Raw genomic sequence first — 14917 nt, forward strand, 5'->3', positions numbered from 1 at the left:
CCCCCCAGCAGCCCAGCCCCCGGGGCGTGGCGCCACTCCGGCCCTCCCACTCCCCCGCTGGCCGGGCCAGACTCAGCCCCCGCAAACCTCCCCTACCTCCGACCCCCTCTCCGGCATCGTCTGCCCCAGCCAGGTCCGGTGGAGGGGGAGTGGGCGCGGGGCCCGCGCGTCCCTCAAACTTCTTGCAAGTTCACCATCACGCCTCCCGCCCCTTCGACTCCCAGCTCCGGGCCGGGAAGGCCATGCCCGCCCGGCCCCTCCCGCCCGGTTACATAAGGTCGCAGAGAAGCCGCCCCCGGCCCGCGCCTGAAGGGAGGGGCCGAGGGGGCTCCCGGCTCGGCAGGCAGCGCCGCTCGGGCCACGCGCTGGGCCCCCGGGGGCGGACGGACTGCGGGTGGGTGGCGGCGCGCACGGTCCTGCTTCCCTCTCCTGCCGGCATCCCCCACCCACCCACCTGTCTCCGGGACCCACGGGATAGGGGCCAGGGAGCCTGGGTCGGGGGTCCCGGGCCCTCCTCGCGCCCCTCGCCCCCCGGTCCCGCTCACCTCGCTATGAAGGTCAATCTGTCCGCCGCCCGCGCCCCGCGGCTCCGGCAACTTGTCCCAAGTTCGGGTGCCTGGCCCGCGAGCTGTGCCCGCCACCTGCTCCCGGCTGCTCAGGCCCCGCGCCACCAGGGAGGCCCGCCCTGTCCGCCCTTCCCGCTGCCGTCGGCGCCGCGGCCGCTCCCTGCGTCCCGCCCGGGCCGCCGCCTCCGCTGTCACCGAGCCCCGCGCCGGGCGCCCGGGCTCCGGCTGTCACTCCGCGCACACTTCCCTCCGCTCCCGGCAGAGGGCAGCACCCGCCCCGCCTCCCAGCAGCTCGACCGCGGCGTCCACTGGGAAGCGTAGTTCTCGCTGTGTTCCCTCTAGGCACGCCGGGATTTGTAGTCCCGCTCAGCAGACCAAAGCTTGCAGGGAAAGAGGCTCTTGACTCGGAACCTCTGTTCCACTTCTACCCCTTTGCAAGTTTTCTTTCTCCTCTCAGTAATGTCCCAAACCAGGGCTTACTACGATACATTCTGTAGCCTGTCCGACCCCCCAGAAGGAACCTGCAGCCGGCTGTCCTTCGGCAGTCTTAGAGGGTCCCAGATGGTGTGCTGTTGCCATAGAAACTCCACCTGTGGCAAATTCCAGTTTCTCTTCAGGAGTAGGGTGCAAGATCTGGATCTTGCGCTTTTATCCCTGCCCCGATCATAAGGGGCAAGGTCGGGGTGAGACTGGCAAATGACAGGGTAAAATATGACTGTAGAAGGCAGCCTGCCCCCATTATGGATTCTACATTCACACCCCACTCACCAGCCGGAGCTTGCTGTCATGGTGCTGGACAGAAATTGTCTGATCTCCTTTCATGTCACCTTCCCTTGTTGGAAGTTCACAGGGCGCGGAGGCATCATTCTCTACTTTCTCCTCTTCCCCGCCCCTTTTTCCCTGTCTCCTCCCCCCGCCCCTCCCCTGCTTTTCTTCTCCTTCCCCCTCCTCTTTTTCGTCCTCCCTCTCCTTCCCCACATACCACGTTGCTCCTGGTTTCTGTATCTTTTGCTAAGAGGCTCCTGAGGAGGACAGGGATGAAGTCCAAAGGGACAAGATCCCTTGCTGAGTTGGTTAGAGCAAGTAGGCTCCATTTCTCTGTGACTCAAGTAGCTCTCCCTCTTCTCCACAGCTGAGAGGAACCCTTCTTCAAATACACATCCTGGGACATAGGGGTCTGGGTAAAAATACTATCAGCCTAACAGCCCTGGCCTTCTGAAGCCCCCCAAGAAATAGTTTCTGGCAGCATTGCCCTCCTCCCTAAAGGACCCCATGACTGTTACAAGTGCACATGGGCATCTAGAATTCCTCAGAAACTTCTAATTCAAATTTGATCAGCAGATGAGGAGACAGCCACCTAGACCTGGGGTGTGTTAGACCACTAATCACACTGCTAGTAGACATACATGTGGGTCCCAGTGTCACTGGGGTAGTTCTGGTGGTAGTTTGGTAAATCGGGTCAGCAGAGCATTTTATTTATTTATTTATTTATTTTTATTTTCTGTTTTGAGACAGAGTTTCACACTTGTTGCCCAGGCTGGCATGCAACGGTTCAATCTTGGCTCACTGCAACCTCCTTCTCCTGGGTTCAAGTGATTCTCCTGCCTCAGCCTCCCAAGTAGCTGGGATTACAGGCATGTGCCACCATGCCTGGCTAATTTTGTGTTTTTAGTAGAGACAAGGTTTCACCATGTTGATCAGGCTGGTCTCGAACTCCTGACCTCAAGTGATCCACCCACCTTGGCCTCTCAAAGTCCTGGGATTATAGGTGTGAGCCACCATGCCCAGCCAGCAGAGCATTTTAGGTTGTTAGAGTAGGCCCTCTTTGCCTATCACACAGGAACACTCTCCCCACCCTGCCCCCGGCCCACCCACCCATGATGGCGCTACCACTGTCTTCCCTTTCCAGGGAAAAAGTGTGAACTTTAAGTTCTGAGGGTTACAGAGCCCATCCCAAGCCATGCGTTAGGTCCCATTTCTCTTAGAATCACAGTGACCCACCAGGAAACCTCCTAGCCACTCAGGGAAAACTCCCTTCCAAAAACAACAGGATGACCAACATAAAGAAGACCTATTTATTATTAGAGAAAGTCCAGAGTCCGAAAAAGGAAGGCTGAATCCAGAGTGGAAAGACAGATACAATGCCCCAGGAGGGTGCAGGGCCAAGAGGAAGAGGGGAGCCCACGTGTCGAGGCAGCAAGTCTAGGCAGCAGTGGCAAAGCCCACCCTGTTGTTGCTCAAGTCGTAGATGGAATAGTAGGACCTGAGGAAGACATCCCCGAGGATCCACAGGGGCTGGCTGTTCTGGGCGGACAGGTAGGTGGGCTCGACTCCCACGGTGCAGTAGCCGTTGTTCTGCTCAACACAGAAAGGCAGCACTCATTCATTTGTTCACACATGAGCTGGGTCCTGCTCAGCTCTGAGCCCCGGACTGGGAGCCCATGTACAGAGCTGAGGGAGCCAGGATCTCTGCCTTGAGAACTCATAGGCCAGCTGAGCCACTAGAGCAGAGCTGGTGGGAGGATTTCTGGAACAGGTACATTCAGACTGTGTTGGTCCTCAGCAGGGTCTCTTCTCCCCATGATGGGAAACTTCTCTTCCCACAGACCTCCCTCCTGTTCCCAACTTGGAGCAGATCAGCCTGGTGATTAAACCTTGGAGCCAAACCAACTTGGATTCAAACCTTAGCTGTGTCACCTTGAGTCAGTTACTCAACCTCTCTGAACCTCCAAGTTTTCATTTGTAAAACAGAAATGAGTATCTCCCTCATTAAATACTGTGACAATTAAATGGGATCATGAAGCAAAGTGCTTTACACAGTGGTCTGTAAGTGCTCAACAAAGAGCCCAGTGCCTCTCCCCACTAATTAATAATAATTGATCATACATGACAATCTTCTGTTTCATAGCCTTGTTCCAGAGAAGGTGGTTTAGAATCAATGAATAGGGAAGATAAATGAGTGCAGCACGGAGTCAGAAAATGGCACAAGGTAGGAGACCCAGCATTTCCAGCTCCCCAGCCCTTCCTCCCACCCCCAATCTTGGTGGCTCAGCCTGCAGGGACCAGGACTTACATTGAGGATGTAGGAGGAGGGTGGCAGAGGGAACTCCACGCCATTGATGATGAAGGTCAAGGTGGGCAGATCCTGGATGCTGTTACAGTTCACGAGAAACTGCAAGAGGAATCGGTCCCTGGTTAACTCATCTTCCCCCTGATAGCACCCACCAGCCCCATCATCTCGGCCCCTGGATCCCAGGCCTGAGCCCCGGACCCAAGCCCTAAGCCTGTTTTTGGACTAGAAAATGCAGCCCCAAGGGAAAGTCCTGTGTAGGTAATGCTGGCATTATACCCATGGACTCACAGAATGGGTGTGATTTAGAGCGATCCCAGAACCTCCCCACTCCTCTTGCCTCAATTTCCCATATTAGAGATTGACCCTCTGCTCTTTCTCTGCAAGTGTCTATATATATATATATAGGCATAAGCCATGATGCCCAGCCTGCAAGTGGCATTTTAAAACATGCAGATCTGACCGGGCACAGTGGCTCATACCTGTAATCCCAATACTTTGGGAGGCCAAGGCAGGCAGATTATTTGAGTCCAGAAGTTCGAGACCAGTCTGGGTGACATGGCGAAACCCCGCCTCCACCAAAAATACAAAAATTAGCTGGGCATGATGGTGTACACCTGTAGTCCCAGCTACTCAGGAGGCTGAGGTGGGAGGATTGCTTGAGCCCAGGAGGCGGGGCTTGCAGTGAGCCGATATTGTGTCACTGCGCTCCAACCTGGGTGACAGAGTGAGACTCTGTCTCCAAACAACAACAACAAAAACACAGATGGCTGGGTGTGGAGGCTCATGCTTGTAATCCCAGCACTTTGGGGGGGCCAAGGCAGGCAGATCACTTGAGGTCAGGAGTTCAAGACCAGCCTGGCCAATATGGTGAAACCTCATCCCTACTAAAAATACAAAAAAAATTAGCCAGGCGTGGTGATGTATGCCTGTAGTCCCAGCTACTCAGGAAGCTGGAGCAGGAGAATTGCTTGAACCCAGGAGGCGGAGGTTGCAGTGAGCCGAGATCACACCATTGCACTCCAGCCTCGGTGACAGAGACAGACGCCGTCTCAAAAAAACAAAAACAAAAAACAAACAAAAAAAAAGAAAAACACAGATCTGCATGAGCACCCCATTGGTCTCCCAAAATTAAAATTTGTGGTAGTGGGCTTGGGTTACTTAGACAAACCCTTGGCTGGACTCAGGACAGACAGGCGCAGGGGAGCATGGCCCTGTGGAGGTGAGGGAGGTGCAGATAAAGGGTCAGCCCTGGTTGTTCACATACTCAGCCCCACATTCCAATCATTTTGCTCTTATCCCAAAGTCCAGCAAGTGTTTCCTCTGTTTCTGCTGAGTGACTGCAGCTCAGAAGAAATTCCTGCCTAATAGTAACCTCCCACTCCCCTTTGGTGCAAGCAGCTGGCCCCACCTGAACAAGCCTCCAGGCCCCCATCCTGCCCCCAGCCCCAGTCGTCCCAGGTCCCCCTGCCTCCAGTGCCTTGGGCAGATAGAGGCATGGAGGTCAAGAGTTAGGCCTTTTGTTTTTTTGAAACAGGGTCTTGCTTTGTCACCCAGGCTGGAGTGCAACGGTAAGATCATGGCTCATTGCAGCCTCCACCTCCTGGGCTCAAACAATCCTCCTACCTCAGCCTACCAAGTAGCTGGAACTACAGGCACATGTCAGCGCACCCAGCTAATTTTTGTATTTCTTGTAGAGATAGAGTCTTGCCATGTTGCCCAGGCTGGTCTCTCACTCCTAGGCTCAAAAGATCTGCCTGCCTCGGCCTCCCAAAGTGTTGGGATTACAGGCATGAGCCCAGTGCCCAGAGGGCTATTCTTATGTTCTCAGGAGAAATCATGAATGCCTCTGGACTAGCCTCCTGGGAAAGGGAGACACCCCCACCAGTCACACCTGTCCATACTCGTCCTCCTGGGCCCCAGTTGCCTGCAGAAGAGCGCTCATGTACTGCTGGGGCACAGTGAGCAGAGAGGTGCCTGTATCCACGATAGCCTGGCAACCCTCAGAACACCAGCCGGAGGCCTGGCCACCAATGAGAAACCTGTATGGGGAGAAGACGGGCAGCCTCAGGACTCCCCCAGTTCAGGGCAGCTGGGGTGGGCTTTCCTCACTGCTGTGGGACAAAGAGCTGCAGCTACTTTCTTGAGGAAAGTGAGGACCCTGCAAAGATCAATCCAGCTATTCCCCTGCATCACGCCATGGGACCTATTCCTCAAAAGTGTCAAGTAAGTTTCTAAAAACACTGAAAACCAGGGCCACTGATTCATTGTAAGGACTTTGAGCAAATGAGTCGTTAACACACCCTCGTTTCTAATCTGTGAGCCCATGATGGGGTTGGACTGCAGGGTCCCTAATGTTCGGGAGTCCAAGTCCTGCCCCTCCCTATGTTGTCCACACCCACTGTCTTCTCCAGGCTGAGCTGGGCTTTGTCACTCCTGCAGAGGGCAGTTGCAGCTTTGTAGGAGTAAGCCTCAGGGGTCCTCTGCCCCATCCCAGAGCAGTGACAGACTGTGTGTGTGTGTGACATGGCCTGGAAGCCCACTCCAAGGAAGTGCCACATCCCCGGGGCCCCACCAGAGACTCACTCTTCAATGCCAATCTGCCAGTAGAGCTCCTGGGTGACAGGCGCCCAGTAGATCTGCCCCGTGTACAGGCTGCTATCCACACCCCCAAAGACAACCGCTCCCCCGCTGGAGCCCTGCTGGCTGCAAGAGAGAAAGGGAAGAGGAAGTCAGGGAGCGCCCGGGAAAAGGACTTCCCTTCTAAGCAGTCACCTCCACAGGGAAACAGAGCTCCTTCCGTGCTCCAGACGGGGGCTCCCTGAGGACAGGACTGAGTCTCCCCTCAGACGGGGGCTCCCTGAGGACAGGACTGAGTCTCCCCTCAGACGGGGGCTCCCTGAGGACAGGACTGAGTCTCGCCTCAGACTGGGGCTCCCTGAGGACAGGACTGAGTTTCCCTCAGACTGGGGCTCTCTGAGGACAGGGCTGTGTCTCCCCCTCAGACTGGGGCTCCCTGAGGACAGGACTGAGTCTCCCCTCAGACTGGGGCTCTCTGAGGACGGGGCTGTGTCTCCCTCAGACTGGGGCTCTCTGAGGATGGGGCTATGTCTCCCTCGGACTGGGGCTCCCTGGATGGGGCTGTATCCCTTAGATTGGGGCTCCCTGGGGAAGGGGATGTGTCCCTTAGACTGGGGCTTTCTGGCCAGGCCTTGGAATTCCCAGTGCCTCAGGCTCCCGAATGATGCTGACATCTGGGGGGTTCCCTAGTGGTTGGGACCCCCACCCCACACTTTCCTCTCCTCTCCCCTCCGCTTCCTGCCTCTGGTAGACATGTCCCTGGGAGCCCCACCCAGGCCCAGCTTGTTACTTTTCTGCTGAGATTGGAGACAGGTAGGGTCTTGGTGAAGGGGGTAAGGATATTCCGTGTTTGTTCCAGAGGCTTCCCTGGTAGCTGGAGTGTGGAGCTGGGTGGAGCTGCTCTGTTTACACGCAGAGGAATCGTAAACAGAGGTGGAGAGGAAGTTAGCAACATTAGTAACAGGGTGAGGTCCTTGAACTTCAGATTCCCGGGATTAGCCCAATGAAGCTAACTGTCTCTAGAAAGTGGCTGGCTAAGGCTGGTCGCGGTGGCTCACGCCTGTAATCCCAACACTTTGGGAGGCTGAGGCAGGTGGATCACCTGAGGTCAAGAGTTTGAGATCAGTCTGGCCAACATGGTGAAACCCCGTCTCTACTAAAAGTACAACAATTAGTCGAACGCGGTGGCGCACGCCTGTAATCCTAGCTACTCGGGAGGCTGAGGCTAGAGAATAGCTTGAATCCGGGAGGCAGAGGTTGCAGTGAGCCAAGACTGCACCACTGCACTCCAGACCGGGTGACAGAGCAAGACCCCATCTCAAAAAAAAAAAACAACAAAAAAACAAAAAAACAAAACAAGCCAGTGGCTGGCTAATTTTGAAGAAGAAAAAAGAAAAGCGGGCCCCAGGCCACTCTCCCCCACCCACTGCCCGTCTCACTAAATGCCTGCACATGCTTGTGTTGACTGGCAAGGATAACAACCTGCTCGGGGTCAGCGGTGGACCTAGACCAGAAGACTCCAGGACCGGGCTAGAACAGTAGATAAAAGGAGATGAAGCAATACATTACTATGCAAAGAGGGATACAGGTAGAAAACATTCGGTCAGAAGGAAGTGAACGAACTACCCCACCCGCTTCTCCACCAGGAGGCCTTTCCAAGGGGTGCTGAGAATCAGAGCAGCAAAACTCAGGGCAAAGTTCAGCCGCTGTGGAAGAGATTCCATCCTGGCTATGGAATGCAAAGACAAGTCGGAAGGGACTGGGGACAGGTGCAGGGCTGGGGTGTGGTGGGGTGGCTGGGAGAGGATTTGAGAGGAAGCCCTGGAGGTAAGGCCCTGGAGCAAGACTGACTGGAGCCAGATGCCCGCTGGAATGTCTCCAAACCCCAAAGCATTGAGTATTGAGCCTCAGTTGTCCAGGGCGGCTGGGGGGAGTACCCCGGGAGGTGGGGACCGGCCAGCTGGTTGCTCACTCGCTGAGGTAGACGCTGAAGATGGGGCTGGTGAGGGCGCCCTCCTGCACCATGCCCTGCATAGCTGTGGTGGCCCCATCCACGGACAGAGTAGGGTAGGCCAGGCCCATGATGCCATCAAACTGAGCATAGACGAAATTGGTACCAGGCTCATTCTCACTCAAGCCGAACTCCTGGTTGGGGACCTGGATGCTCTGGACCTAATGGGGACACAAACGAGGGGAGGTGACAAGTCTGACTCCACTCACCTCCCCCAGGTTCCCCTAGAGACTCCTCAAGCCTCTGTTCATCCCTTCCTCACCTCTGCCCCCTACTTTTTTGTTTGTTTTGGTTTTTTGGTTTGTTTGTTTGTTTTTTGAGACAGAGTCTCACCCTACCACTAGGCTGGAGTGCAGGGACACGATCTCGGCTCGCAGCAACTTCTGCCTCCCTGGTTCTAGAGATTCTCCTGCCTCAGCCTCCTGAGTAGCTGGGATTACAGGCACACACCACCACGCCCAGCTAATTTTTTGTACTTTTAGTAGAGACAGGGTTTCACCATGTTGGCCAGGATGGTCTCGATCTCTTGACCTCGTGATCTGCCCGCCTCAGCTTCCCAAAGTGCTGGGATTACAGGCGTGAGCCACCGCTCCTGACCACCTCTGCCCCTTTCTGACAGGTGTTGCAGGAGCCACCTCTCCTGCATAGCTTTCCTTGACTGCCACAGCTCACCTCCTCACCCATCTCCTTCTTCTCTGAGCTCCCCAGGCCTTATGCTTCTTAAGGAAAAGGACCATGTCCCTCTTGTTCAGTATGGTGCCCCAGTGCCTGGCACATGGTGGCCACCAGTGAGTGTTGGGGGAGTGACTGAATGGACCCATCTTGTCCTGCCTTCCTGTCCTGCACACCAGAACACCAGCATTCCACTGTGTTTCAGGGGACTCCATCTAACTGTCCCCTCCAGCTTACAGCTCACAGCCTCAGCCTCCACTCCCCATGCCAACTCACAGTCAGAGTGTCGTAGCCAAAGAAGCCGGTGAGGCTGCCGCTGCCATACTGCAGGGAGAAGGTCTGCCCGTTGGTGGAGTAGGTGGAGGACTCGCTGGGGTTGAAGCGGGAGTGACTGGCTGCAGGGAAGTCAGGGCATGGGGAGTCAGGCTGGCTGGGGCGAGGCTGCTCAGCTCTCAGGCGTGCTGGGTTCCCACCTCAGCTCAGCCTGCGCTCACATCCTGGGACCTCAGCATCCCTGGTTGCCAAGTCAAGGGGTGGCATTGGAAGGTCCATGGGAGCTGGCCAGCCTTGGCCCCAAAGCCCCTTCTGACTTACAGAATCTTCGGATGCCTCAGGACTGTGGCCTCCCTGTGGTCAGGGTTGCAGAGAACCCAGCTCTGAGTCCCTGGCCCCCAGCAGAGCACCTGGCTCACAGCACTGCCGAGTAATTACTCATCAGATGAAAAAGCGAATGGGCCTGCACCACATCCCAGCATTCCCCCCAGCTCTCTAGGGCATCCCCAAGTGCCCCCCACCTTCACTCATCAAGAAGCCAGTCATAGCATAGGGTGGGGCCATCAAGGGACCTTTGGGCCAAAGGTGTCAGGACCCAAACCCCAAGGCTTCAGTAGGGACCAAGGCAACCTTAAGAAAGCACACACTGCCTATCTCCCAAAACCACTATAATATGGAGCCCACATCCTATATTGTTCTATTGTGTCTCTTGGAGACACTCAGTGAGAACTAATACTGGGGTGGAGCAGAATAGAATGGAGTAGAATGGAGTGGGATGGAATAGACTGAAAATTAGTCACGTGGAATGGAATGGCACTGCCCAGAGTAAAGAGAATGGGGACAGTGGAATAAAAGGGAGTGGGGGGTTAGGGGCTGGCATAAGCAAAGGGATACATATTGGCAGGGAAGGCAAAGGGGCCATCCAGCTGCAGGACCAGCATCTTTCCTTTGGCTTGGGCATGCTGTGTGGCCCTGCACATGTCCCTGGTCCTTCCCAGGACTGAGTTCCCCTCAGTCCTGAGCTCCCTCTGGAAGTTTGGCCTTCCCCAGAGAGTGTCAGTGCCTTGCCCTGCCCACCGCCCCTCTCTGCCCATCCCAGCACTCACTGCAGGCCTGGCTCTGGCAGTAGACAGAGGGCACCCACAAGTTGGAGGAGCCGGTGTCAAAAAGGACCAGGAAGTTCTGGGGTGGAGTCCCGATGCTGATCTCACCAAAGTAGGCAGCCTGGGGGCCATGGAGCAGGCTGTTAGTTCCAGAGGGATGCAGGGGCCCCAGGCTTTTCCATGGGCAGAGGAGTGAAGGGACCTGCCCCTTCCCTCCAGCCCACACCAGAGAAAAGGCTACCCCCAGGAAGGGTCAGGACTCACATCCATGTAGGCCATGGGCTCGTAGGATACGCTGAGGTCACCAAAGCGGTACTTCCAAGCAGGATCATACTTGTGTGTCCTCAGGAACTCCCCCAGCAAGCCCTTCTCCTTCATGGTCTCACGGATAGACTTAAATTTCTTCAGGGGCACTCTACAGAAGGGTTGTGTATGAGGCTAGGCCCTCCCTCCTTCCTCTCTTCCCAGTCCTCTCTTTCTCTCTCTCCTTCTCTTAACTGCATACTGCAACCTCCCTGCCACTCTGTTCCCTCTTGTCTGTTTGTGTGTGTGTCTTTCTGTCTCTCAGCCTTTCTCTCTCTCTCTCTCTCTCTGTGTGTGTGTGTGTGTGTGTGTGTGTTTCTTCCTCCCTTTGCCTCTTCCCCTCTTTCTTCCAAAGCTCTTCTCAGCACTGGCTCTAAGATTCAGAAAACCATTCATTTCACCCATCCATGCATGCCCTCCTCACCCCATCTCAAGGGTCCTCCTATCTCCCTGGCCCTTTGCTGTCAAATATCCCATAGATTCCTCCCCAGGAAAGGAAGAGGGACTTTAGGCATTGTGCTTTTCAGGATATGTACTTTTTTTTTTTTTTTTTTGAGATGGAGTTTCACTTTTGTCACCCAGGCTAGAGTACAATGGCACAATCTCCGCTCACTGAAACCTCCGCCTCCTGGGTTCAAGAGATTCTCCTGCCTCAGCCTCCCAAGTAGCTGAGATTACAGGCGCCTGTCACCATGCCCAGCTATTTTTTGTATTTTTAGTAGAGACAGGGTTTCACTATGTTGGCCAGGCTGGTCTTGAACTCCTGACCTCGTGACCCGCCTGCCTAGGCCTCCCAAAGTGCTGGCATTACAGGTGTGAGCCACCAGGCCCGGCCCAGGATATGTACTGGTTTTTCTTTCTTTTTTTTTTTTTTTTTTGAGACGGAATTTCACTCTTGTTGCCCAGGTTGGAGTGCAATGGCGCGATCTTGGCTCACCGCAACTTCCACCTCCCAAGTTCAAGCGATTCTTCTGTCTCAGCCTCCTGAGTAGCTGGGATTACAGGCAAGGGCCACCATGCCCAGCTAATTTTGTATTTTTAGTAGAGACAGGGTTTCTCTATATTGGTCAGGGTGGTCTCGAACTCCCAATCTCAAATGATCCGCCCGCCTCGGCCTCCCAAAGTGCTGGGATTACAGGCATGAGCCACCCTGCCCGGCCCAGGATATGTACATTTTTAACATTTTTAAGAAAAGATTTCAGGCCTCTCTTTCAGGTCTATCTTTTCCTCATCAGATAGGGGAAGGGATTGTGCTTTTCCCTTTGGTGGGAAGTTTCCTGAAGGCAGGGGCTGTGTCTCCTTCCACCCATGTGTCCTGTCCAACATCAGCAAAGGGAGGCTTCCCTTCCCTTAGCAGAAGTCCCACAGTAGAGACAGGCAGGGTGTCCCCTGGCCCAGCTGCCCTTTGCAGGGCTTTAGGCTCCCACCCAGGCTCCCTGCACCAGCAGCCAGGTCCCAGACTCACTTGACCACTGCTGCCTCCAAGAGCTGGAGGCAGAGCAAGACCACCACCAACCACTTCATGATGCTGGTCCCCAACTGGCCACAGAGGAAGAGCCACTCCGAGTCCTGTAGTCGCAGTGGAGTGAAGACCTGGGTACTCTTTCCTCTTTTATATGCCCAGGATTAACCTAGTCGCTGCCCTGGGCAGCCATGCACTCAACCCAGGGTGTGCCCTGTTCTTTGTGTATCAATTGTTTCTGTGTATTTTTCCTTCTTGAGGGTGGCCGCAACAGACTTTCATCTTATTGACTTTTTAGTTCAAGCATCAGAGGCCAGGAGGTGCAAGTGATAAGAGAGAAAGTTGCTGTAAGATGGAGTGGCGAAGATTACGTCTTGTCCCCAAACCAGAGGCATAATGTGTGCATTTGGGGACGAGGGCCAGAAAAAGGTAGAGGCAGAGTGCTGGGATAGATAGGATCTATAGCCAGGGTTTCGCAACCTCAGTGCTGTTGACATTTTGGAACAAATAGTTCTTTGTTGTGGACCCCATCCTGTATACTGTAGAATGTTTAGCAGCATCCCTGGCCTCTACCCACTCAACGTCAGGGGCAGTCCACCCATTGTGCCAACCAAATATGTCTCCAGGCACTGCTAAGTGTCTTCTGGGTGGGCAAAATCATTGAGAACTGCTTGTCTTTAGGTTGTGTACTTGGAGCTTTGACTCTAAGTCCTAACTCCTAGCACCCTCAAACCCTCAGGGCAGGAGATAGGGGTGTCAGAGGGTCAGGAGGTCAGTAGCTAGGATGCTGGTTATGATGATGGTGGTGGTGAGGGTGGTACTGATGGCAGTGTCGGGAGTTCTGGTGCTGGTGGTGGGGCTGGGATGACAATGGCTGAAGTCACAGCTATTTGAGCAGCTTCAGAGGCTTTCAAGATCAAACAGGACACTTGGAGAAATGCTTGTCATAATTCAGCAAATGCTCAGGACACACTCACAGAGTAAGCCACACCAGCTTCTGGTTGTGCCTCTCATACCAGCCTGGATCAGAGGCCTGGAGCAGGGGCATATGAGGAGGGACGGGCCCGCACCCTGCTGCTGTTCCTCGTTCTCTCTTCTGCCCCGCTGCGCCCCTGCTTCTGTCTCCAGTTCTCCTAAAGTGCCTGTGTCTCCCACGGCCCGCTCCCAAGCCCTTGTGCAGCCCCCAGGTCTGATTTATGAGTTCCTCTATCCCTCATCTTCGGACCCCACCCTCCTCCCACCTCCCCCAACCCCCACCCCACTTCCCAGCTCCAGCTTCCCATTGCCTGAGGTGACCTGGAGCTGGCCCAGTGCCTGCCCACCTGGCCCAGGATAGCTCTCCATTTTGGAGTGAGTGGAAAAAAATCCCCATGCCAATATCCTCTCTGCCACCTTGTACCCCATACTCAGGGCTCCAAGCAGATTTGTCAGGTCCTTAGGCCCCAGGCAGAAGGCCAGGACCAGATCTGCTAAACACTGATATCATCCAGCAGGTGGGGGATTTTCCACTCTGGCCACTGCCACCCACTGCCCAGCCAGAGCCCTGGAGCTTTCCCAAGCCTTATAATGGGGGAGGGGAGGGAGGACTAGAAGTCGGCTGGGCCTGGCACAGAAGGGAGGTCCCTACCTGATAGTGTCTCAAGCCGACTCAGCTCCCATTCCTCCCTGCAGTCCCTAGAGGTACCTTGGACTCTGAGATGAAAGACAAGATAGGGAGTGCCTTCCCTGGGTTGGGGCGAGTCCCCATATTTGGAAGAGCAGGTAAATAAAAGTTATAGAATCATTGGAATCTTTTTTTTTTTTTTTTTTTTTTGAGATGGAGTCTTGCTCTCTCTTGGCTCAATGCAACCTCCACCTCCCGGGTTCAAGCAATTCTCCTGCCTCAGCCTCCCAAGTAGCTGGGACTACAGGTGCGTGCCACCACACCCAGCTAATTTTCTTATATTTTTAGTAGAGATGGGGTCTCACCATATTGGCCAGGATGGTCTCAATCTCTTGACCTCATGATCCGCCTGCCTCAGCCTCCCAAAGTGTTGGGATTACAGGCGAGAGCCACGCGCCCAGCCAGGGTCATTGGAATCTTGCCAAATCCTTTCATATAACAGAATTCATGGGATACCCTAAGTCATGTGAAGCCTCCAGATTCCCCAACAAAGGCTTCAGGGACCCTTTTCTTATCTGGTAGGACTCCAGGAGTCTGGCTGCTGCCAGGCTAACCTTCCCCAAACACCCAAGTCCCAACAAATCCCTCTGAGAGTCCCTGACCGACTGCATCAAGCTAGGGCATCCCTGCTTGGCGGCCAGACTGTGGGGCCTACAGCCTCTGCCTACCCAATTGATCTTCTGACAGCTCGGTCAGATCCCAAGTCCTCTCCTGCCTGTGGTCTGCTCTGTCTGCTGCCCCCCATATCTGAAAAACCCACTTTTCTCCCTGCTACATGGTCAAATTCTGCTCTCCCTCAAGGTCTCTCCTCCAAGAGCCAGAGGCCTGCAGTGCCAAAGGATATCTTAGAAGTCTTCCAGGCCACCTCCTGTGAGTACAGAAGCCCCAGGATGCCTGACCTGCTGGCTTTCACCCAAATTCTACCCCTAAATGCTGCACACCCAGCTGGTGTCCTTCCCTTGGTACTGGATCTCACACTGTCTGGGATTGGTCTCCAGTTGTTTCCCAGGGCCATGTTGTTTTTTTCTCCATAGACTAGAAGCTCTCAGAGAGCAGAGCCCACAGCTTCTGATCCCTGTGCCTGGCTCAGAGCTCAGGAAATCTCTGAACAATGGATAGAGCTCAGGAGATTGTCTCTCTGGGGCTTAGTTATAGCTTCCATACCCCATTATCCCAGGGTTCTGATTGCTAGCCTATGCCCCTAGAGGATTTTG

The 14917-nt window shown here is 54.7% G+C and overlaps 2 protein-coding genes across 5 annotated transcripts in view; both read right to left on the reverse strand.

The window, feature by feature from the left end:
- TFEB (transcription factor EB) overlaps positions 1 to 1439 on the reverse strand; it is a 53057-nt gene extending 51618 nt beyond the window's left edge. Inside the window, exon 1 of one of the 3 annotated variants that reach the window (XM_007972613.3) lies at positions 1335 to 1439. In XM_007972613.3, the coding sequence (XP_007970804.3) occupies positions 1335 to 1354 (20 nt within the window). In that variant the 5' untranslated portion in view covers positions 1355 to 1439. Of the gene's footprint in view, positions 1 to 96; positions 460 to 545; positions 803 to 1334 lie in introns of those variants that run through there. The other 2 variants (XM_007972614.3, XM_007972617.3) reach the window with 2 other exon arrangements.
- Positions 1440 to 2584: 1145 nt separating this feature from the next.
- Positions 2585 to 12165, reverse strand: PGC (progastricsin). Of its 2 annotated transcripts, XM_007972611.3 has the most exons (9): positions 12044 to 12165; positions 10540 to 10690; positions 10279 to 10396; positions 9176 to 9294; positions 8189 to 8388; positions 6223 to 6342; positions 5531 to 5678; positions 3640 to 3738; positions 2585 to 2921 (listed from the first exon to the last, which is right to left on the reverse strand). In XM_007972611.3, exons 1-9 carry the CDS (start codon positions 12100 to 12102, stop codon positions 2769 to 2771), a joined length of 1167 nt encoding a protein of 388 aa, XP_007970802.1. In that variant the 5' UTR covers positions 12103 to 12165; the 3' UTR covers positions 2585 to 2768. The 2 variants fall into 2 exon arrangements, with proteins under 2 accessions (XP_007970802.1, XP_007970803.1); XM_007972612.3 differs by lacking the exons at positions 2585 to 2921; positions 3640 to 3738; positions 5531 to 5678; positions 6223 to 6342 and adding exons at positions 6671 to 7118; positions 7699 to 7746.
- Positions 12166 to 14917: the final 2752 nt, after the last annotated feature.

This window comes from Chlorocebus sabaeus, chromosome 17, assembly GCF_047675955.1.
Source record: "Chlorocebus sabaeus isolate Y175 chromosome 17, mChlSab1.0.hap1, whole genome shotgun sequence".
Taxonomy (NCBI): Eukaryota; Metazoa; Chordata; class Mammalia; order Primates; family Cercopithecidae; genus Chlorocebus; species Chlorocebus sabaeus.

Coding starts and splice junctions, on each gene's coding strand:
- PGC (XM_007972611.3), bottom strand. CDS start 12,102: ATGAAGTGGTTGGTGGTGGTCTTGCTCTGCCTCCAGCTCTTGGAGGCA. Junction 10,397..10,539: donor AGCCCATGGCCTACATGGAT/GTGAGTCCTGAC, acceptor CATGGCCCCCAG/GCTGCCTACTTTGGTGAGAT. Junction 3,739..5,530: donor AGGAGGACGAGTATGGACAG/GTGTGACTGGTG, acceptor TTCCTCTTGCAG/TTTCTCGTGAACTGTAACAG.